The sequence below is a fragment of the Chlorocebus sabaeus genome, chromosome 18, assembly GCF_047675955.1.
Source record: "Chlorocebus sabaeus isolate Y175 chromosome 18, mChlSab1.0.hap1, whole genome shotgun sequence".
NCBI classification, from domain to species: Eukaryota; Metazoa; Chordata; class Mammalia; order Primates; family Cercopithecidae; genus Chlorocebus; species Chlorocebus sabaeus.
In genome coordinates this window covers 36,201,597-36,225,338 of record NC_132921.1, presented here as the reverse complement: position 1 = coordinate 36,225,338, position 23,742 = coordinate 36,201,597, and the positions used below count along the sequence as shown (strand labels likewise).

At 44.6% G+C, this 23,742-nt stretch overlaps 1 protein-coding gene across 6 annotated transcripts in view; it reads right to left on the bottom strand.

Moving 5' to 3' along the window:
* Positions 1-23,742, bottom strand: part of ST8SIA5 (ST8 alpha-N-acetyl-neuraminide alpha-2,8-sialyltransferase 5) — a 90,172-nt gene that overhangs the window by 55,027 nt on the left and 11,403 nt on the right. For 3 of the 6 annotated variants that reach the window (XM_073006340.1, XM_073006341.1, XM_073006342.1), the window contains exon 2: positions 22,585-22,728. The exons of the other annotated variants lie outside the window; for them this stretch is intronic. In XM_073006340.1, the coding sequence (XP_072862441.1) occupies positions 22,585-22,728 (144 nt within the window). The remainder of the gene's footprint in view (positions 1-22,584; positions 22,729-23,742) is intronic. 6 annotated transcript variants of the gene reach the window in all.

Genomic DNA, 23,742 nt, shown 5'->3' with positions numbered 1-23,742 from the left:
GGACTTGGGTTCCCCACAGAAGCCCCACCCCTGACGCCAGAGCCCAGGACCCCATGTGCTGACTGCTCAACCCAGTGGGGCACAGCGTGCAGCCCAGGTCACCAAAAGACTGGTCATGTGCTCAAGACAAAATGCAACCGAACCCATCCTTGCAAACCACCTCCCAGAGCTTCCTGCTTCAGGTTGAGGCCCCCACAGGCTCTGGATGGGGTGAAACTGAAGCCACTGTCATTGCTATGCTCTGTTTTTCAGGTCAGTAGAGGACAGGAAGGCAGCTGCTTCTTAGATGGTCTCCTAGGTCTTCATACCTTCCCTGCCCAATGTCCTAAACACTGCCATCAGAATGAGCTTCCTAAGGAGTATCCCAATAGCACCACTTGTCTGTTCCAGAACCTTCCAAGACTCCCCACGACCCAAAGGTCAGGATTCCAGACCCTAAACTCAGTTCCCCAGCAGTGGTCCTGCAGTTTCACTTGCACCCCTCTGCAGACTTCATCTTTTTAAGCCACCATTGTGCTCCCACACTCATCCTGCACCCCACCTGCCTCAATGTCCCTCAACTTTCAATGTCTAGCTGAAGCACCACCACTTCCCTGAGGCCCTTCTTGACCACTCCAGCCCAGCCTACCGGGCTGTCCCACCTTGGAACCAAGTCAGCACTTACTCTCAAACCCCCTACATCTTCTCATCCTGCCTGACTCAGCAGTCACTTCTGCCTGTCTATCTGTGAGTTCTGTCACCCCTACATAATTATGGTCCTTCCTAGGGAAGAAACTAGACTTTATATGTAAACCTGAGCCTCAAACTGTCTTTCTCAAGGTCCTTAAGCAATCAGAGTGGGGAAAGGGGCTAGGGGTGGGTGCCTTGAGGTTCTAGACCTATGGGATCCTAAACCGGGGGTAGGTGCCTTGAGGTTCTAGAACTATGAGATCCTGAGCTCCACCCTCCCCAGAGGCCCCTTTAAAGAAAATTGGAACAGGAGAGTCTTACCAGTCCTGGGAAAGAGGAAGAAACAGAGGGAGGGGAGGCCAGCCAAAAACACATGCCAGACTGCTTGAAGAGTTCAGCCCTCCAGGGGCAGGCAAAGGGGCTGCAGCCATAGAGATGTTAGCGGTGCCACCAGGCAAACTTCCACCCAAGAGACAAGGTGTACAGTGGATCATCCAGAGCTAGTAAGGGGCACTAGGCAGGGAGGGGTGTGAGTTGAAGGGCCACAGGGGCTGTCCCCTGTCCCTAAAGTATCTTACCCATTAACCTGTCACTCAGACTCCAAAAGAATGACAGTGTTGCGGCCTACAATTACAAATGGACTTCTTCAGTGTTAGGAGATACTGCTGCTGACCTCAAGAACTGACAGTCTTGTTTTAATCATTAATTGGGAAATGACCACCTTGCACAGGTGGGGTCCTGGGAAGAGTCCAGAGGTTGGGGGGTAGTGAGAGGACAGAAAAAGCAGCGAGCTGGAGAAGGCCAGGCCAGGGCTCTGCTAAGAACTGCAGCACTAATCCCAGAAACTGCTAGTTCTCAGTGAGGGGCAAACAGCTCCAATTGCTAAACAGCCTTTCGCAGGATTTTAGGCAGAAGTGCCAATTTGATGAGGAAGAAGGCTCTGGATAAGAAGGTGTTATCAGTGCCTCTCCATCACTCACACACCTGCAGCTACCAAGTTCCTTTAAAGGTGTTAACACCAGCCCCATAGGTGGCACTTTCTTCAGAGCTTCAATAGCCATCCAAACAGATGACTCACCTCTGGGCAATGCCTGCCTCTAGAGATTCTTGGATAGAGGGGTTCATATTCCACCATTCACCAGCAGTGTGATTCTCAGCACTGAAACTCTCAGCACTGAACCTCTTTAAGTCTCAGTTTTCTCATCTGTCAAAGGGGATGAATAATCCTCAACCTAAGGATATAAACAGTCTACAAAAGCAGACATATAAATGCTAACATGCATATAAAGGCTTTTATATCTAATAATACACAATTAAAATGTATTTAACCCAATGTTTGCATCCCGAAAAGATAATGGAGTGGTTGATGTACAAGGTGAGAAATCTTCCTTTCCATTTGTACACACTTTTGTAACTTTTGATTTTATACATGCTTGCATTACTTTTTCAAAAAAATAAATAAAAGTAGGCCTGGCACTTTGAGAGGCCAAGGCAGGGGGATAGCTTGAACTCAGGAGTTTGAGACCAGCCTGGGCAACATAGTGAGACTCTGTCTCTACCAAAAAAAAAAAAATCAAAAAATTAGAGCTTGGGAGGCTGCGGCAGGAAGATCATTTGAGCACAGGAGGTTGAGGCTGCAACTAGTCATGATCACACCACTGCACTCCAGCCTGAGTGATGGGGCAAGATGCTGTCTCAAAAAATAAAAATAAAAGTAAATAAGCAAAAGTAGGCTGGGCACAGTGGCTAATGCCTGTACTTCCAGTGCTTTGGGAGGCTGAAGTGGGAGGAGAAACCCGGAGTTCAAGGCTGCACTGAGCTATGATTGTGCTACTGCACTACAGCCTGGATGACAGAGCAACACCCTGCATCTAAAAAAGAAAAAAAGAAACAACAACAAAAATTTACAAAAAATAAACAAAATTAAATTTTGGAGTGTGTTTAATCTGACTAGTAACCAAAGACACGCAAATGAAAATAATACAATCTTATTTTTAACCTATCAAATTGGTAAAATATATGTAATGTTAATACTTAAGGCTGGTCTTTGGTATCAACTTTCTGAAAGAGGATTTGGAAATATCTATCAAAAGGTTTAATAATGCTTATACCTTTGGTCCCAGTGATACCCCTTTCAGGATTTTATCCTCAGGAAATTATCAAAATCACAAAGAGGGTTTGAACCAGACAGACTGTTGTCTCAAGTCTTATTAATCAGGCAACCTAAACAGGCACCATTAGGAAAAGGCTGGGGACTGCAGTGCTTCAGAATGATGGGAGGGCTGGCATGGTGACTCACACTTGTAATCCCAGCACTTTGGGAGGATGAGGCAGAAGAATTGCTTCAGCCCAGGAGTTCTAGACTAGCTTGGGCAATATAGTGAGACCCCATCTCTACTAATTTTTTTGTAATTGGCCGGGCATAGTGGCACACACCTATAGTCCCAGCTATTTGGCAGGCTGAGGCAGGAGGATCACTTGAGCTTGGGAGAGTGAGGCTACAGTGAGACCTAACTATGCCACTGCACTCCAGGCAGACCCTGTCTCAAAAAAAACAAAGAAAAAAAAAACCACATGGATGGCCATGTAACCACCAAAACATCATATATATAAAGACTTTTAAATGACATAGGGAAACCATTAAATTTAAGCAAAAAAAGTCAGAATATATGTGTAAATTCACTATTATTTCATACATCTTTTTAAAAAGTGCTTAGTGGAAAATCTGAAAGAAAACAAGTCAAAAAGTTCTGATGTCTCTGAGTGGTAAGATAATATAAAATTTTTTTTTCCTGCTTCTTCCTACTTTTTGGCTCTGAAAGCTTCACGATGAACAATGTATTATTGTTATAACCACATTAAAAAGTGGGAACAATGTAAACTCAAAACAATAATAGTAATAATAAAATAATAATCCTAGACAACTTTCTAGGTTGCTTAGAGGCACACAGTAGGTCCTCAATAAATTCTTCTGGGACTGTCTCAAATAAGAGAAGAAGCCTTCTTTCTACTCCTCTCCTTTTTCTTAGAGTATTACATTAGCAAACTTGTAAGTACTTTCTCTTCTTTAAAATGTGTAGATAAATCATTTTCAAAATTAAACAGGTTTGTGGCCAGGCGTGGTGGCTCACGCCTGCAATCCCAGCACTTTGGGAGGTCAAGGTGGGTGGATCACAAGGTCAGGAGTTCGAGACCAGCTTGGCCAATATGATGAAACTCCATCCCTACTAAAAATACAAAAAAATTAGCCAGGCGTGGTGGCACAAGCCTGTAATCCCAGCTACTCGGGAGGCTGAGGCAGGAGAATTGCTTGAATCCGGGAGGCGGAGGTTGCAGTGAATTGAGATCACGCCACTGTACTCCAGCCTGGGTGACAGAGTGAGACTCTGTCTCAAAAAAAAAAAAATTAAACAGGTTTTTCTTTAGTTTTATGACCCAGGGCCTTCCTTCTCAAAAACCTGGGAGCCATCTCTTTTTTTTTTTTTTTTTTTTTTTTTTTTTTTGAGACGGAGTCTTGCTCAGTCGCCCAGGCTGGAGTGCGGTGGCGCGATTTCGGCTCACTGCAAGCTCCGCCTCCCGGGTTCTCGCCATTCTCCTGCCTCAGCCTCCCAAGTAGCTGGGACTACAGGCGCCCACCACTACGCCCGGCTAGTTTTTCGTATTTTTAGTAGAGACGGGGTTTCACCGTGTTAGCGAGGATGGTCTCGATCTGCTGACCTCGTGATCCGCCCATCTCGGCCTCCCAAAGTGCTGGGATTACAGGCGTGAGCCACTGCGCCCGGCGGGAGCCATCTCTTTGAAATGTAAACATCAAGGAAGATAGTACTCCTATTTCCAAGTTTCTGCAGAAGGGTAGGAATCTCACTTCAGTGGGTGTCTTGCTCTGGCTTGCAAAACTATCTCCTGTCATAAAGATATGAGAAGTTTGTTTCTCCTCTGGATAAAGCCAATTAGCTAACACAGATGGTCACCCCAACTACCAGGTGAAGCGAAGATGAACTCTGTGTGACAAATGGCTCTGTCAACTACGGGAGGGCTAGTTGTTTATCCGGAGAGGATGCGGGTAGCGGTTGTAGCTGCCTGGCTATGTCAAGGGAGAGATTTCTTTCTGTCTTTGCAGTCTCTTGGCAGATTGCTTGTGATGAGCACTACATTCTGATTTAATACTTATTCAATAATAAAAATATTTTCTTTCTCTCCCAAAAGAAAAAGAAAAAGGCCTTTTGGTAACTCTTTCGGCATTGCACAAACAGGAGGAATGGTAATGACGATGATGGCTGGTATTAACACAAAAATGAAAAATGAGGAAAACAAAACAGGGACAGTTGTTTCATGCTGAAAATGTCATGCCTTTCTCCTGAGTAACTGCTACTACCCATACCCGTCGGGGAACTAGAGGTCACCCACTGATCGCCGGGCTCAGGGCCCCCTTCACCTCCCTCTCGCCCCAGCAGGAAAGCCCAGGCCCCTGTGGAAGGCGAGGACCCCAAGGATCAGCAGCCAGAGTGGCTGGAGCCACTGATCTGAAAGCCCTTCCTGACCCAAGTCTTGACCAAGAATAAAGCCAAATCCGCTTCTTCTCCTTCAAGACAACTCAGTCTCAAGCCAGCAGCCACCCCAGAACAGATGCCCTTACCTCCTGATGGATCCCATCCTGGCCAGGGGAGGGCCCTGCTCATCCTATGACCGTCATCTCTAAAGTTAGGGATGGCACCATAACATTCACACTTTTGCTCAAGAAGCTCTCCTTAGAGAGCTCATCTGTGCTCTTCTTGGACCTTTTAGAGCATCACGCACCCTGGGTAAAACAGCCAATAAAAGTAAAACCGCACATTAATCATTTATATTTCCACAAAGTGCTTCACTTCTACCAAGGAGCAAATTCAAACCTGGGCATGAGGGGGCTGGACAGAGAACGAGTAAAGCAAAGGCAACAAGAACGGGGAAGGGTGTCTGCGCTGCCTGAGATATGGGAAGACAGGCCTCAGGTTGCCACTTTGCTTATTTGTCCAAGAGGTGCAGGAAGTCCAGGCTTTTATTTTTCATTTCCCAGTTCTTAAAAGTTGCCAATGAATCCAAACTTGAAACACTGTGCAGACCAAATACGACACGCTGTAGGCTGCGGACCATCCATTGACAGCCCCTGAGTTGTGGCATCTTGCTCTATCCTGACCCCAGTCCTGTGAGGGAGGGAGTCAGAGTACACCGTCAGCCATCACAGCTGAGGAAACGGGCATAGAGTGGAAAGTTAGCTCAAGCCACCTGGGGGCAAAGATAGGCCTGGAACACAGGAGTCCTGACTCCCAGTTCAGTCCTCTCAGCACCCACGGTCTGGATCCTGTCCTGGGAGTCAGTTGCACACAGCATACCTTGGGGTCTTCCCATATTGGGGTGCTGGGTCAGTGACCTCAGCCTTCTGGCCTCATGCACAACACACCTGTTCCCCTTTGCTACCATCCTCACACTGGCCCAGGTGAGCGCATTCCAGAGCCCTGCCTGTCACTACCCCCGCCCTCTTTACAGGCATACAATAGGAATGAGAATGACTGTACTCCCTATCATTACAGGGATAACCTTGAGTAGGTGCTATTCGTAAAAAAAAAATAAAAGAAGTATATCATTCACAAACGTTGCTATTTAACTTTTGTGGGAGGATAATCTACTGAATTATTCATTTGTATTTTCCTTCCTCCATTCCAGAAAGGTAGCTCGGTTTTTTCATCTTCAACCCAGGGCCAACTGGGTTGTGGGGGCTGAAAGGTTTCAGTGCTCAAGAAATTGTGCTGTGAAGAAACTGTGTAAGAGAGTCCTGGGGGAGGAGGGGGGCCAGTGCCTCTGGGTCTGGGGAGGGCTGTGGTGGAAGTGGTGAGACCATGGCCCAAACCAGGAAGCCCGTGCTAGCAGCTTAAGGTCCCTCTCTCCACATCCCTCACAAGGGATAGTAGGACCTCAGAAAGGGGCAGCTTGGGAGGCTGGACCCAGGGCTCCAGAAGCCTCCAGAAAGCAGTGAGCAGATCAGCGAGGCCAGCACAGCCCAGGGGGCCCACGGCATTGTTCTTTTCCACACAAGACCCCCAGGGTCTTCACACAATCCTAGGAGGGGGAAGACCCCGAAGGCACCTCAACACTGGTGGATTCAGTTTCTCATAAACTGGTGGGTAAGGTTTAGTCATGTTTTTGATGAAAAGAGAGTTTAAAAATGAGCCATTTCTTTCACACCAAGCCAAGCTTGTGAAATAAAATGTATAATTGCTTTCCTATTGTTAATTAGCAAATCACTTGCATTGGACCTCACAGTGTATTGAGGGTACCTTTCTTTTCCCATTCATTCTATTTTTATCTTGTTATATATGTATAATATTTATTTTATTATATTATTCTATATTGGTCCAACAGCCATCCCAGACCACATACTGAGGCTCAACAGCAAGCAAGCCACCAAAGCCTTGCCCCAGCAACTCTTAATTTTCACCAGAGGGAGACAGATATGATGACAGTAAACTAATAGGCGACAAAATGCGTCATATGCTAAAGGGTGAAAGGTGTTGTGGAAGAAATAAAGGGAAGAAAGGGGGATAAGGGGCTTGGCATCAGGGAGGAATGTTATTCCACACAGGGCAGTCGGGGAGGCCTCTCTGGGAAGGGGACATGTGAGCAGGACAGGAAGTGGGTGATGAGGGGCCAGCCCAGGTGGATGCGCTAGATGAGGCCTGTCCCCTGCAGAGGCAGAAGCGAGGGGAGGATGAGCTTTCACTGGGGCTGAGTGAGCCAGGGGCAGGACGGCCAGCGATGGGGCATCAGTTCATGGAAGAAAGGAACACTGCCTTTCTGGGGTCCCTCAAAGCCATGTGAGAGGAAGGTGGGCCCAATTTCATCTCTGGAGGAGCCAAGAACTCAGCCAGGAGTCTCTATGGGATGGGCCCAGAATGTGGGCCTCTCTCTGCCCCTAGGGGGCTCTGACTGCCCTTTCCCCACCCGTCCCCCAAAGCCCTCCACCATCCCCAGGTCTAAGTAAGGAGATAGGCCTCTCAGAGAAGGTGCCAGGACCTTCCCACCTAGATCAAAGCGGAGATGCTGCCGGTTGCGCAGCGTTCTCAGCGGGATGAACAGGCGCAATGACCAGGCTCTGCACTCCCTTGCCTGTCCATGCTCTTGACTCACTCTGTGACTCATGTTACTTTCCTGTGATTCTCCAGAGGGTAACAATTCCTTCATCGGAAAAAGGAAGGGGTTTCATTCACCAGGGTCCACCTGGGGGGCCTTTCATTGGTGGCACAAGAAAAGATGCTGCAGGGCAGGAGTGTCTGGAGAGAGGAGAGGAACGGAGAGACCCCCAACCCCTAGGCCGTCCCCCACCTCCCCCCACCCCCAATCTCCACCGTAGAAGGGAAAGGAAGAAAGTGGTGAGGCTACGACAGACACTGGGGCAGATGGGGCTCTGCGGGTGGCAGCAGGAAGGCCTTCTCGGGACCCTTGGTCCTGTGTCCTGGGGTCCTGATGAGCAGGCGAGCATCCTGGATTCTAAAGCCATCAAGGCTCTGCAGGCCCAGGGGAGTGCAAGCACTTATAGTGCCAAGGCAAGGGGAGGGGGGAGTGCACACCAGGGCACCCAGCCATGGGAGGGGTCCGGAGAGGGACAGAACAAGCTCCAGGTAGAGCCCTGGGACGGCCTCCAGTCTTCATGCTGCAGTGGCCTGAGCCTAGGCCCCCAAGGCCAACCTCAGTGCGTTTCTGCTCCCCAGCCTAGTGCCCGAGGCCCCCACTGTCAGCCCACCCCCTCCCTGATTGTCTCCACTGCTCACCTCAGGAAGAGACCAACACAAGCGGGCACCTGGGGCCATCCAACAATGTCATGCCCCTTCCAACTGCTCTTTGTCAGATATTTCATTTAAAGGAAGGGCTCCTACAAGAGGTGAACAGGCGGGGGGAAGGAGTGTGCACCAGTCTTGCAGCTCTCCTCTGCATTCAGGCCCTAAACGCACGCCACAATGAGTACACTGCAGACCCCTCCCTTCTCCTTGGGGGTCCAAGGAGAGATGTGGACATGGTGGGTGACGGTCCCCTCAAACGCTCAACCAAGCATTCATCCCAACCACTCTGTCTGTCAAGAGCTCCCACAAATAATGTGTTATTCATCGTATGACATGCCTGGATTCCCCGTGTGTGTGCACATGTGTGCATGCATGTGTGTGTGCACCTGTGTGTGTGCAAGCCTCCGAGGTTAGCGCCTATACTCTCTCCCAAGCCTATGGAACCCAGTCCTGCTGAACCTAACCAACCATTTCATTCCTGCACCTGGCTGTTTGCTTCTACAAGTTTCCTTGTTATGGGTTGGATTGTGTCCCCCCAGAATTCATAGCTGAAGTCCTACCCACATCCGACCCCAGCACCGGTGATTTCGACCTTAGCTGGAAACGGGGTCCTCACAGATGCAATTAGTTCAGCAAGATGATGTCATACCGGAGTAGGGTTGGCCCTAATCCAATATGACTGGTGTCCTTTTGAAAAGGGGAAATTTGGACATAGAGACCACAAAGGAGACCGCTAGGTGAAGATGAAGGCAGAGATCTACAAGTCAAGGAGCACTGAAGATTACCTGCAAACCACCAGAAGCAGGGAAGAGGCAAAGAATAGATTCTTCCTCGCAGCCTTGGAAGGAACCGCTGCTGATATCTTGATATCAGACTTCCAGCCTCCAGAACTGTGGGACAGTAACTCTCTGTGGTTTCAGCCCTCCAGTGTGTGGTCCTTGGTACAGCAACCCTGATAGTACACCTGGGGTTGCCTCTCTAGTCCTTTGGGCAGAAATCTTACTCTTCCTTTTCCAGGCTCCACTCAGAGCCTGAATCTTGTCCAGTGGTTCCCAAATTGACTCTGTGGAACACTGGGACACCCTTTGAGCCTCTGCAGAGGAGAGGAGGGAAAATGGTGGAGGCAGGGTTGGGAACGAGTGAACTAGGTGGGCAGGACTGGAGCCCCCATCCTGTTTCAAGCACAGCATCCTTCCTTCTAAGGTGAGCATGGGCTCCTACACAGTCCTTGGCCAGAGGGGTCTCTCTGCTCTCTGATTCCAGCAGCAATGAACAAGAGTTTGCATCATCCACTTGGCACTTAGCATATAAGATAGTTGTAAACTCTTCTGTTTGAGCCCTCCCTGCCCTACCCCAGGAGAGTACCCTGCTTTATCCATCTTGTTTAAGTGTGATGGTTAATTTTAAGTGTCAACTTGATTAGATTGAAGGATACAAAATATTGTTCCTGAGTGTGTCTCTGAGGGTGTTGCCAAAGGAGATGAACATTTGAGTCAGTGGACTGGGAGAGGCAGACCCACCCTTAATGTGGGTGGGCACCGTCTAATCAACTGCCAATGTGGCTAGAATAAAACAGGCTTACTGAGTCTCCTGGCCTTCATCTTTCTCCGTGCTGGATGCTTCCTGCCCTGGAACATCAGACTCCAAGTTCTTCAGCTTTTGGACTCTTGGACTTAACACCAGTGGTTTGCCATGGGCTGTCAGGTCTTCGGCCACAGACTGAGGACTGCTCTGTTGGCTTCCCTACTTTTGAGGTTTCGGGAATTGGACTGGCTTCCTTGCTCCTCAGCTTGTAGACGGCCTATTGTGGGACTTTGCTTTGTGATCATGTGAGTCAATACTCCTTAATAAACTGCTCTTTATATATTAGTTCTGTGCCTCTAGAGAACCCTGACTAATACAGTAACCAATGTCTATAGCAGCACCAATAGAAATATACCAGGAGTCACATATATAATTTTAAATTTTCTGGTAGCCACATTATAAAAAAGTAAAAATTCATGTAATAAAATTGCTTAGAACTAAATACACAGACTTACAAATGAGTACATACAAAATTGGTGAAGTGAGAATTGACGGATTGTATCAATGTGAATTTCCTGGTTGTGACATTGTACTACATTGTTTGGGGTATTTTATTTTTTGAGACAGGGTCTTGCTCTGTTACCCAGGCTGAAATGTAGTGGTGCTGTCATAGCTGACTGCAGCCTCAACTTCCTGGGTCCAAGCAATCCTCCCACGTCAGCCTCCTGAGTAGCCAGGACTATAGGCATGCACCACCACACCTGGATATATATATATATTTTTTGTAGAGACAGGGTATCACTCTGTTGCCCAAGCTAGTCTCAAACTCCTGGGGTCAAGTGATCTCCCACCTTGGCTCCCAAAGTGCTAGGATTACAGACATGAGCCACCATGTCTGGTCATGATATTGTACTATTTTGAAAGATGTTATCTTTGGAGGAAATTAGGGGAAGTAGGTACAGGTTCTCTCTGTGTTATTTGTTACAGCTGTGTATGAATCTACAATTCCCAAAAAGATTTTTTGAAAGTGAAAAGAAACAGGTAAAATTAATTTCAATTACATACTTAATTTAACCTAATATATTTGAATATTATCACTTCAACACACAAACAATATAAAAAAGTTAAGGAGATATGTCACATCCCTTTTTTGTATTATGTCTTTGAAATCTAACATGTATTGTATATGTACAGACAGCATGTCTCCAGTCAGACCACACTTCCAGTGCTCAGTAGTCACATGGGGCTAGTGGCTAGTGGACAGTGCAGGGCTAGTACACAAAGGGCACTCAATGGATGCTTTCCACATGAATGATGAATGAACCAATTAACCAACCTGAACTAAGAGGGGCCTGAAACTGGGCCTGCAGAATAGCACCTCACCAGCAGAAGGGGAACGGGTGGGGGTAGGGGCACATAGGTGTGGGGACATTGGCTCTGCAGGCACTGCTGGGTGGAAAGAGAACCCCCAAAAATGAACTAGGATTAGAAGGAGGACAACAGCCCAGCCTACCATGGAAGAGAAAGCACTTGGGAATTCTTGCCTCCTTTCGGGAGTTGTGGGTGTGGCTATGGTGGTCTTAGGAAGTATTGATCCTTTCATCTGCTGAGGAAGAATGGGGAGTTGGCAAGCTGGAGGAGTGAGGGGAGGGAGGTTTTGCCTTCCTTTGCCCAGAGACTCGGCAAATGCAGCACAAAATCAGATGGGATCTCAGGCTGGAGTGAGCGTGGATGCATTTTATTCTCCCAGGACCCGCCCCTCTGCCCCTCAGTGTGGCATTAAACCCCCAGAACCCACAGTGCAGCATCCCACACACATATCCTGGCTTGCCTGCCTTATTTCCATTCCCTCCACCCACCCAGTCCAGGGGCTCTGCAGGACCTGTAGGCCCCCTAGAAGGAGCCGGCAAAGCCCAGCCTGAGCAGTTCTTCTGAAGGACCAGTCCCTTGTGCCTCACGTCACCAGAGCTGGAAGACAGGAAGCCATCTTGTCCACCCACTCACACTGCATGAGGCTAAACAGAGACCAGACAGGCCGTCAGTCAGCTTCACAGAGCACTGGTGTCTAAAAAGAAACTTTCAAATCTTTGATAGCTCCCATCACCCGCTCCTCCTACCTCAACACCTCAGCCTGTCCCCAGATCCCCCCACATCCAGTCTCTGAGACCCATCAGTTCTTCAAAGCCTCTGTCAGGTCCCACCGGGCTACTCCCACCACCCTCATTGCTGTCTCCTCTGAAACCTACAAGATTTATAGTCTATGCCACAAAACTGCGAGTTTATTTATACACTGTCTTACATAATTTTTCATGTTTGTCTCTTTAAGTGTTCTGTAAGTTTCTTAAGGACATGAATCATACCAAATAATTCTTTAGTAGCATCCCCTCTCCCCCAGTGCAAAGCTGAGGGGGTGTTTAATGCATGTTTCTTGATTGTTAGGATAAAGTTTCAGGATTCCCTTTGTATGAATCCATCCATTGAACAATTAGTGTCAGGCACTGTGCTACGACCTGAGAATTCAGAGGTGAACAAAGCATCTCTTACAAGGGTCTTACCACCTGTGTGACTTTACACATGTTACCTCCCCTCTCTGCATGAATATGAAATAAGGAAAACTATCTATTTAATAGGACTATGGAGAGGATTAAATGAAATAATCCTCATTTAGGATTAGCTTCTTAGGTTAGAACCTGTCTCATGATCCCTTAGTGAATGTTAATAATTAATTTTTTTTTTTTTTTTGAGACAGAGTCTCACTCTGTTGCCCAGGCTGGAGTGCAGTGGCATAATCTTGGCTCACTACAACCTCCACCTCCCAGGTTCAAGTGATTCTCCTGCCTCAGCCTCCTGAGGAACTGGAATTACAGGCATGCACCACCACGCCCGACAAATTTTTGTATTTTTAGTAGAGATGGGATTTCACCACACTGGCCAGGCTAGTCTCAAACTCCTGACCTCAGGTAATCTGCCCACCTCAACCTCTCAAAGTGCTGGGATTACAGGTGTGAGACAACACTCCTGGCCAATAGTTAATATTATTACCTGATGAATCCTTCACCTGTGGGGAGGAGGGGTGTCCCTAGGATAATAGGTATGGTTAAGAGCTAAATTAAGAGAATTATTAGATAAGAAGTGAATGACCTGGATACATCAAAAAGGAGAAATTAAATCCTCTAAGAGGTAAATCACTGGAAAATAGAAATGTCAAAAAAAAAAAAAAAAAAAAAAAAAAGATAGGGTGAGGCAATGAAGAAGAGACCAGAATCCAGGAGTGAGAGGGTATCACGGTGCTCCTGAGGGATATCTGAGGAAGGTGCAGGAAACTCACATCCAGCACCTGGTGCAGGGCTGGGCATATGGCAGGTCAGAGCCAGGATTAGACGAAAGCCAGCAGGGCACCCAGTACAGAACATTTAAAGAGGTCCTCATTCTCAGGCTCATGTAAGTACAATGCTGACACCTGAGAGTAGGGGCCACCTTAAATTTTGTTCCCTGGATCACTTGCTGGCCTCACCTCATCTCAGTTTTGCAGCAAGTGCTCAAGAGAAACTTGCTCTGACCAGTAAAACTGGAAAGTCACTCTGCTGACCCACTGCACACCCAGGCTGCAGTCAGAGCAGCATCCCTTCTTTCTAGGGCACCCTCCCCCTCGAGAACCACACTCCAGATAGATCCTCCAGTCCCTGTGGTACCAATCTCCTGGGGCTGTGCCTGCTTCTCGGGACAGTCAAACAGAAGGCTTTGTCCCCTGGGTCGGGGGAGAGTTGGCTCAGTGATGAGGGCCTTCGAATATACACATGTAGGCAGCACAAAGTCAGGTTGTACTTCTCCTTGACCCAGTTTCGCATCCTCAAGTCTCAGGCCTGCACCAGCCACATGCAGGCAGCCCAGCTTTGTGCTCTGAAGGTGCAGGAGAGAGGAAGGCTGGAGGTAAGACAAAGCATAGGAGGGTCCTCTGTACTTTAGGCAGGACAAAACTCCTGGCCTCAGTTCCATTGCACAATCACATAGGAAAGCAATGGGACAGTGCTGAGCAGGATGTGCTAAGTAGAGACACCATGGTGCTGTGAATTCAAAGGAGAGAAAGAACACCGTGGGCTGAGACCAGAAAGAGAAGCAGGATTTGGACTGAAAGACAGCTGGGAGGGGACAGCAGGTGGGGAGGCAGCGTGGGTGAAGGCCCAGAGTTAGGACAGATGTGACACGCGTAAAAGACCCTTTGCTGGTCAGGCACGGTGGCTCATGCCTGTAATCCCAGCACTTTGGGAGGCTGAGGCAGGTGGATCACCTGAGGTCAGGAGTTCAAGACCAGCCTAGCCAACATAGCGAAACCCTGTCTCTACTAAAAATACAAAAATTAGCTGGGCGTGGTGGCACAAGCCTGTAATCCCAGCTACTCAGGAAGCTAAGACAGGAGAATTGCTTGAACCTGGGAGGTGGAGGTTGCAGTGAGCTGAGATCGCACCACTATACTCCAGCATGAGGAACAGAGCGAGACTCCATCCCAAAAAAATAGATCCTTGGCTGACGGGGAGAAGCATTCAACTTCCAGAGTGGGCTTCAGCACAGACTGACAATTAGGGGTGAGATTTTTGTCTGGGGAACAGAGACATTCGAAGACTTCTATTTCTAACAAAATGGCCGACTGAGAAGCCCTCTGGGGCAGGTGCTGTGACATACCCCCCCACATCACCATCAGGAATGAAGGACTTCTCCCCACCTGTTGGGGGTGCCATGAGCCAATAGCCCTCAGCTCTCATTCCTCTTTGAGAATTGCCGCAGGTGAGCGGAGACAACTTACTCAAGGTTATGTCCTCTTCCAGGTCATATATCTCTTCCAGGTATAAAGGTCAGGCACCCTCACCCCAACTCTGGGCAAGTCTTAAGAGACAGCCCAGCTCCAGGGCTGCCTATGGGGTCCACTGAGGCTTTCTCTGGAACTCTATTGCTGCTCAATTTCTCCCTGTGACCAGTCATATTTCCTTCTCTCTTTCTCAGATATTGATCAAAAGAGCTCTTCTCAATAAACATCCTACACTCTAATCTCTGGCTCAGAGTCTGCTTTCCAGGGAAGCCAATCTGCAACATCCTCCCACTACAAAACACTAAAATAACAATTAAAATGTATTTTAAATGCCTTATTAAATGGATGAATAGTCTGACAAGAAAAGAAGTAGTAGACGCATTCCTCAGTCAATCTCAGTGATTCATGCTTCCCTTGTAATGGCCAAAGGGCCCTCCTAAGGCACAGGTCACACTAGGAACCTCCTCGTAAAGCCAAGAAAACACAAATTATGCAAAAGAAAAGAAGGGAGAAAAGGCAAGGTATGCGAAACACAAAAAATATGATGGCAGAAATAAATCCTTAGTCATTAGTAATCACAATAAATGTAAATATACTAAACTTTCTAGGCAGAAGACAGAATTTGTGAGACTAGGTATTAAAAACTGTAACTATGTGCTAGTTACAATAGACAGAATGAAAGACATGCAAATTTTTTTAAAAAGGAATCAACATGATAAATATCACGTTCTCTCATCACAATACCTTTGAGTTAAAAAAATCAAAAAGATAAGGAAAAACTTGAAGTCTCTGGACATTTAAAGCACTTCTAACTTCATGAGTGAGTAAATTATGATAGAAATTAGAAAATAATTGCAATTCAAGATAATGAAAATACCTCTGGTATTTACTAGCTGTATCACCATGAACAAATTACTTAACCTCACTGTAGCTGTTTCCTCATCTATAAAATAAGCATGGTAACAGTATCTATTACTTGTGTTATATGGATTCAGTATGTTAACATATAAAGCACTTGGGCTAGTATCTAGAACATAGTAAATGCAATGCCATTCTGAGTTCTTGTTATCATCATCATCCCCAAATTGAAGGAATTTAATAAAAGAAATATTTAGAGGAAATTTTATAACTTCAAAAGTTTACATTAGAAAATAGAAAGATGGATAATTGGAGATATAAGCACCCAACTTAGGAAGTTAGAAAAATGACAGAATAAAATCAAAGCATAAAAATTAATAAGATAGCAAATAGCCAAGAGAAAATCAGCAACACCAAAATCTGATCATTTTACAGAGACAATGTAAAAAATAGAAAAAGAAACAAGCAAATGCTGTTAAGAATAAAAAGGGGCAAAATGATGGATATGACAGAGATGAAATACAGCATATTATAAATTTTGCCAATAAACTTGATTTTTTTTAATTTCTAGAAAAATATAATTTACCAAAATTGAAGAAATAGAAAACTTAAATACTCTTACAGTCACTAAAGAAATGGATGAGTAACTTGATTGGTAAGTCTTAATTAGTAAGACTTAATGGATTAGTAAAGTCTTCCCATATGGAAAACATGAGGTGCAGATGGTTATACAGGTGAGGTCTACCAAACATTTAAAGAACAGATGAATCTCAAAAGCGTGCATAAGTCATTACACAGAATTAAGTATTAACATTCTTAACTCATTTGCAAGACTGATTTTAAAACCAGGCAGATAGTACGATAAGAGAAAATTACATGCCAATAGCATTCAAGAAAAGGAACAGATCATCCTGAATAAAAATAACAGCAAACAAAATCTCACATCATATAAAAGAAATAATAGACCATAAACAAGCTGAGTTTATCCCTAAAATTATAACTTGAACATCTATTAGTGTAACTTACCACATCAAAAGATTAAAGGGGAAAAACTACACACCATTCAACAGATGTAGAAAAATTACTTATAAAATTTATATCTAAATACAATTTTTGGTTGGATGCAGTGGTTCACACCTGTAATCCCAGCACTATGGGAGGCTAAGGAAGATGAATCATCTGAGATCAGGAGTTCCAGACCAGCCTGAGCAACATCATGAAATGCCATTTCTACTAAAAACACAAAAAGTAGCTGGGCACGGTGGTGCATGCCTGTAATCCCAGCTTCTTGGGAGGCTGAGGCACGAGAATTGCTTGAATCCAGGAGGCGGAGGTTGCAGTGAGCTGAGATCGAGCCACTGCACTCCAGCCTGGGCGCCAGAGCAAGACTCCATGTCAAAAATAAATAAATAAATAAATAAATAAATAAATAAAATTTTCAAAATAAAAAAACCAAAACTTTTAACACATTCTACAAATGTATGGAACTTTACCTATTAGAAGATATCTTAAAAAAATAAGCAAACATATTCAATGATGACACTTTTTTAACATTCCCATTACAATTAGGATTAATCATAGCATATGCAAAAATTAACTAAAAATGGGTCAAAGATCTCAATGGCAGAGCTAAAACTATATAACACTTAGAAAAAAGTTTAAGTGTAAATATTTGTGATGTTGGATTAGGCAATGGCTCCTTAGATATGACACCTAAAGCACAAGTAATCAACAATAACAACAAAAAGAAAAATTGGACTTCATCAAAATGTAAAACTTTTGTGCTTCAAAGGACCACCAAAAAAGTAAAAAGACATGTTTTGCAAATCACGTACCTGATAAGTGACTTATACTTGAAATAAATAAAGAACTCTTACAATTCAATAAGAAAAAGTAAAATAATCCACTTTAAAAATAGGCAAAGGGACCTCTGTGGGCAGGGCATAGCTGAAAAAAAGGCAGCAGAAACTTCTGCAGACTTAAACGTTCCTGTTTGACAACTCTGAAGAGAGCAGTGGTTCTCCCAGCATGGTCTTTGATCTCTGAGAACGGACAGACAGCCTCCTCAAGCAGGTCCCTGACTCCCATGTAGCCTGACTGGGAGACACCTACCAGTATGCGCCGACAGACCCCTCATACAGGCAGGTGCCCCTCTGGGATGAAGCTTCCAGAGAAAGGATCAGGCAGCAATATTTGCTGTTCTGCAGCTTCTGCTGGTGATACCCAGGCAAACAGTGTCTGGAGTGGACCTCCAGCAAACTCCAATAGACCTGCAGCTGAGGGACCCGTGAGAAGGAAAACTAACAAACAGATAGGAATAGCATCAACATCAACAAAAGGGACATCTTCACCCATCTGTAGGTCACCAACATCAAAGACCAAAGGTAGATAAAACCACAAAGATGGAGAGAAGCCAGAGCAGAAAAGCTGAAAATTCTAAAAACCAGAGCGCCTCTTCTCCTCCAAAGGATCATAGCTCCTTGCCAGCAACGGAACAAAGCTGGACGGAGAATGACTTCGATAAGTTGACAGAAGTAGGCTTCAGAAGGTTGGTAATAACAAACTTCTCCAAGCTAAAGGAGCATGTTCTAACCCATCGCAAGGAAGCTAAAACCTTGAAAAAAGATTAGACAAATGGCTAACTAGAATAAACAGTGTAGAGAGATCTTAAATGACCTGATGGAGCTGAAAACCATGGTACGAGAACTTCGTGACACATGCACAAACTTCAATAGTCAATTCGATCAAGTGGAAGAAAAGGTATCAGTGATTGAAGATCAAATTAATGAAATAAAGTGAGAAGACAAGTTTAGAGAAAAACGAGTAAAAAGAAATGAACAAAGCCTCCAAGAAATATGGGACTATGTGAAAAGACCAAATCTACGTCTGATTGGTGTACCTGAAAGTGAGGGGGAGAATGGAACCAAGCTGGAAAATACTCTGCAGTATATTATCCAGGAGAACTTCCCCAACCTAGCAAGGCAGGCCAACATTCAAATTCAGGAAATACGGAGAACACCAAAGAGATACTCCTCGAGAAGAGCAACCCCAAGACACATAATTGTCAGATTCACCAAGGTTGAAATGAAGGGAAAAAGGTGAAGGGCAGCCAGAGAGAAAGGTCAGGTTACCCACAAAGGGAAGCCCATCAGACTAACAGCAGACCTCTCAGTAGAAACCCTACAAGCAAGCCAGAAGAGAGTTGGGGCCAATATTCAACATTCTTAAAGAAAAGAATTTTCAATCCAGAATTTCATATCCAGCCAAACTAAGCTTCATAAGTGAAGGAGAAATAAAATCCTTTGCAGACAAGCAAATGCTGAGAGATTTTGTCACCACCAGGCCTGCCTTACAAGAGCTCCTGAAGGAAGCACTGAACATGGAAAGAACAACTGGTACCAGTCACTGCAAAAACATGCCAAATTGTAAAGACCACTGATGCTAGGAAGAAACTGCATCAATTAACAGGCAAAATAACCACCTAACATCATAATGACAGGATCACATTCACACATAACAATATTAACTTTAAATGTAAATGGACTAAATGCGCCAATTAAAAGACATAGACTGGCAAATTGGATAGAGTCAAGACCCATCAGTGTGCTGTATTCAGGAGACCCATCTCACATGCAGAAACACACATAGGCTCAAAATAAAGGGATGAAGGAAGATCTACCAAGCAAATAGAAAGAAAAAAAAAAAAAGGCAGGGGTTGCAATCCTAGTTTCTGATAAAACAGACTTTAAACCATCAAAGATCAAAAGAGACAAAGAAGGCCATTACATAATGGTAAAGGGACCAATTCAACAAGAAGAGCTAACTATCCTAAATATATATGAACCCAATACAGGAGCACCCAGATTCATAAAGCAAGTCCTTAGAGACCTACAAAGAGACTTAGACTCCCACACAATAATAATGGGAGACTTTAACACCCCACTGTCAATATTAGACAAATCAACAAGACAGAAGGTTAACAAGGATATCCAGGAATTGAACTCAGCTCTGCACCAAGCAGACCTAATAGACATCCACAGAACTCTCCACCCCAAATCAACAGAATATACATTTTTCTCAGCACCACATTGCACTTATTCTAAAATTGACCACATAGTTGAAAGTAAAGTGCTCCTCAGCAAATGTAAAAGAACAGAAATCACAACGGTATCTCAGACCACAGTGCAATCAAATTAGAACTCTGGATTAAGAAACTCACCCAAAACTGCACAACTACATGGAAACTGAACAATCTGCACCTGAATTACAACTGGGTAAATAATGAAATGAAGGCAGAAATAAAGATGTTCTTTGAAACCAATGAGAACAAAGACACAATGTAACAGAATCTCTGGGACACATTTAAAGCAAAGTGTAGAAGGAAATTTATAGCACTAAATACCTACAAGAGAAAGCAGGAAAGATATAAAATCGACACCCTAACATCACAATTAAAAGAACTAGAGAAGTAAGAGCAAACACATTCAAAAGCTAGCAGAAGGCAAAAAATAACTAAGATCAGAGCAGAACTGAAGGAGACAGAGACATAAAAAACCCTTCAAAAAATCAATGAATCCAGGAGCTGGTTTTTTGAAAAGATCAACAAAATTGATAGACAGCTAGCAAGACTAATAAAGAAAAAAAGAGAGAAGAATCAAATAGATGCTACAAAAAATGATAAAGGGGATATCATCACCAATCCCACAGAAATACAAACTACCATCAGACAATACTATAAATACCTCTACACAAATAAACTAGAAAATCTAGAAGAAATGAAAAAATTCCTGGACACATACACCCTCCCAAGACTAAACCAGGAAGAAGCTGAATCTCTGAATAGACCAATAACAGGCCCTGAAATTGAGGAAATAATTAATAGCCTACCAACCAAAAAAAGTCCAGGACCAGACAGATTCACAGCCAAATTCTTCCAGAGGTAGAAGGGGGAGCTGGTACCATTCCTTCTGAAACTACTCCAATCAATAGAAAAAGAGGGAATCCTCCCTAACTCATTTTATGAGGCCAGCATCATCCTGATAGAGACAAGCCTGGCAGAGACACAACAAAAAAAGAGAATTTTAGACCAATATCCCTGATGAACATCGATGCAAAAATCCTCAATAAAATACTGGCAAACCGAATCCAGCAGCACATCAAAAAGCTTATCCACCGTGATCAAGTGGGCATCATCCCTGGGATGCAAGGCTGGTTCAACATATGTAAATCAATAAACATAATCCATCACATAAACAGAACCAAAGACAAATCCCATATGATTATCTCAATAGATGCAGAAAAGGCCTTTGACAAAATTCAATAGCTTTTCATGCTAAAAATTCTCAATAAACCAGGTATTGATGGAACGTATCTCAAAATAATAAGAGCTATTTATGACAAACCCACAGCCAACATCATACTGAATGGGCAAAAACTGGAAGCATTGTTGGGGGCAAGCCTCCCAAAATATGGTCATAAACTGGCCCCAAAACTGGCCATAAATAAAATCTCTGCAGCACTGTGATATGCCCATATTGGCCCTAAAGCCCAAGCTGGAAGGCTGTGGGTTTACAGGAATGAGGGCAAGGAACACCTGGCCCGCCCAGGGTGGAAAACTGCTTAAAAGCATTCTTAAGCCACAAATAATTAGCATGAGCGATCTGTGTCTTAAGGGCATGTTCCTGCTGCAGTTAATTCGGCCCATCCCTTCGATTCCCACAGAGGATACTTTTAGTTAACTTAATATCAGTAGAAACAATGCTAATGACTGGTTTGCTGTTAATCAATATGTGGGTAAATCTCTGTTCGGGGCTCTCAGCTCTGAAGGCTGTGAGACCCCTGATTCCCCACTTCACACCTCTATATTTCTGTGTGTCTTTAATTCCTCTAGTGCCACTGGGTTAGGGTCACCCCAACCGAGCTGGTCTCAGCAAGTAGCACCCAATGTGGGGCTCGAATCCAGGTCGAAGGGTCACTGGAGCAACTGTTGGAACAGAAAACTAGCTGGAGGATACTTGAGTACTCTTAAAGCAATCCCCGTGGTGAGTAAGAAGGGTAGCTCAGAAGCGTCAGGGTAACAATGGGGCAAGTTTGGGGTCTGGTTCGTTTCACCTTGGAACTTTTTCAAACTGATGAAGAGGAACAAGAGTATAGCGAAGTTAACAGAAGAGGTTACAGAGCATGTTTATTTGCCAGCTGAAGCTAAAGAGGCAAAGGAAGGAGAGGTTCATCCCTACCCTGCTGCACCCCCTTATTATTATTTTGAAGAAAATGACCCCCAGATCTTTCTTTTCCAGAGGACACTGGGCAAAAAGTAGTTGCCACAGTGACTGTTCAAGCAGCGCCTCCAGCAACTGCTCTTAGTTCTATTCAGGCAGGAATTCAGCAAGCTAGATGAGAAGGTGATTTAGAGGCTTGGCAGTTCCCTGTTAGAATACACCCCCTAGATCAAGAGGGAAATATTACAGCTACATTTGAGTCTTTTCCTTTTAAATTACTCAAAGAATTAAAACAAGCTACAAATGAGTATGGACCAGGTTTTCCTTTTGTAATGAGATGGTTAAAGAATGTTACTGTTTCCAGTCGAATGATACCTACTGACTGGGACACTCTTACTCTAGCTTGTCTAACTCCTGCTCAGTTCTTACAATTTAAAACTTGGTGGGTAGATGAAGCTTCCATTCAGGCTGCTGGCAATGCCAAGGCCCAACCTCAAATTAATATAACTGCAGACCAACTTTTGGGGGTTGGCAGCTGGGATGGTTTAGATGCACAACTGGTCACGCAGGATGATGCCATAGAACAGCTTAGAGGAGTATGCATTACAGCTTGGGAAAAAAATCACTTCAGGTGGGGAACAATACCCTTCCTTTAGTGCTATAAAACAGGATTGGACCCAGTTAGAAAAAATCAACGTACTTGTTTAAGAAGATTGTATTGCAGAACAGGCAGAGGTGCTGCACGATTTCTATAGTATCATTATTGATTGGTCCCCCAAGAGGATGTTTAGCTTGAATTGCACCTCTCAGTTTGCGTGCCATGGCCACACTATGTTCAGATGATCTGAAAAAAATGGTCAGATAGTAAAAATGATAAGAAGTATGGCAAAAGTTCCTATTATCTGGAATCATGGCAGTAGAGTGGCACCTCAACCTCAAATGATATGGCCCACTCTAGGAGCTAAACATAAAGATTTGTGGAAACTATTAAATGCTCTTAAAAAGATAAAAATTTAGGAAAAAATAAAAAAGCATCTAGAAGGACACTCTACAAACTTGTTTTAGAATACAGCAAAATTAAAAGAACAAATATTTAAAGCATCCCAGGCACACCTGACCTTAATGCCAGAAACTGAAGTGCTTAAAGGAGCTGCAGACAAATTAGCAGCTAGTAACCCATTTAAATGGATAAAAACACTTAGAAGCTCTGTGATTTCAATGACAATTGTGCTTTTAATCTATGTTGTTTGTCTTTGTATACTCTGCAGATGCGGATCCCAACTCCTGCGAGGAGTAGCTCACTGTGACAAAGCTGCCCTTGCTTTTACCTCTTTGCAAATCAAAGAAGGGAGACATGTTGGGAGCAAGCCTCCCAAAATCTGGCCATAAACTGGCCCCAAAACTGGCCATAAATAAAATCTCTGCAGCACTGTGATATGTCCATAATGGCCCTAACGCCCAAGCTGGAAGGTTGTGGATTCACAGGAGTGAGGGCAAGGAACACCTGGCTCGCCCAGGGTGGAAAACCACTTAAAGGTATTCTTAAGCCATAAACAATTAGGATGAGCGATCTGTGTCTTAAGGGCATGTTCCTGCTACAGTCAATTCGGCCCATCCCTTGGTTTCCCATAAAGAATACTTTTAGTTAATTTAGTATCAGTAGAAACAATGCTAATGACTGGTTTGCTGTTAATCAATATGTGGGTAAATCTCTGTTCGGGGCTCTCAGCTCTGAAGGCTGTGAGACCCCTGATTCCCCACTTTACACCTCTATATTTCTGTGTGTGTGTCTTTAATTCCTCTAGTGCCGCTAGGTTAAGGTCTCCCTGACCGAGCTGGTCTCAGCAAAGCATTCCCT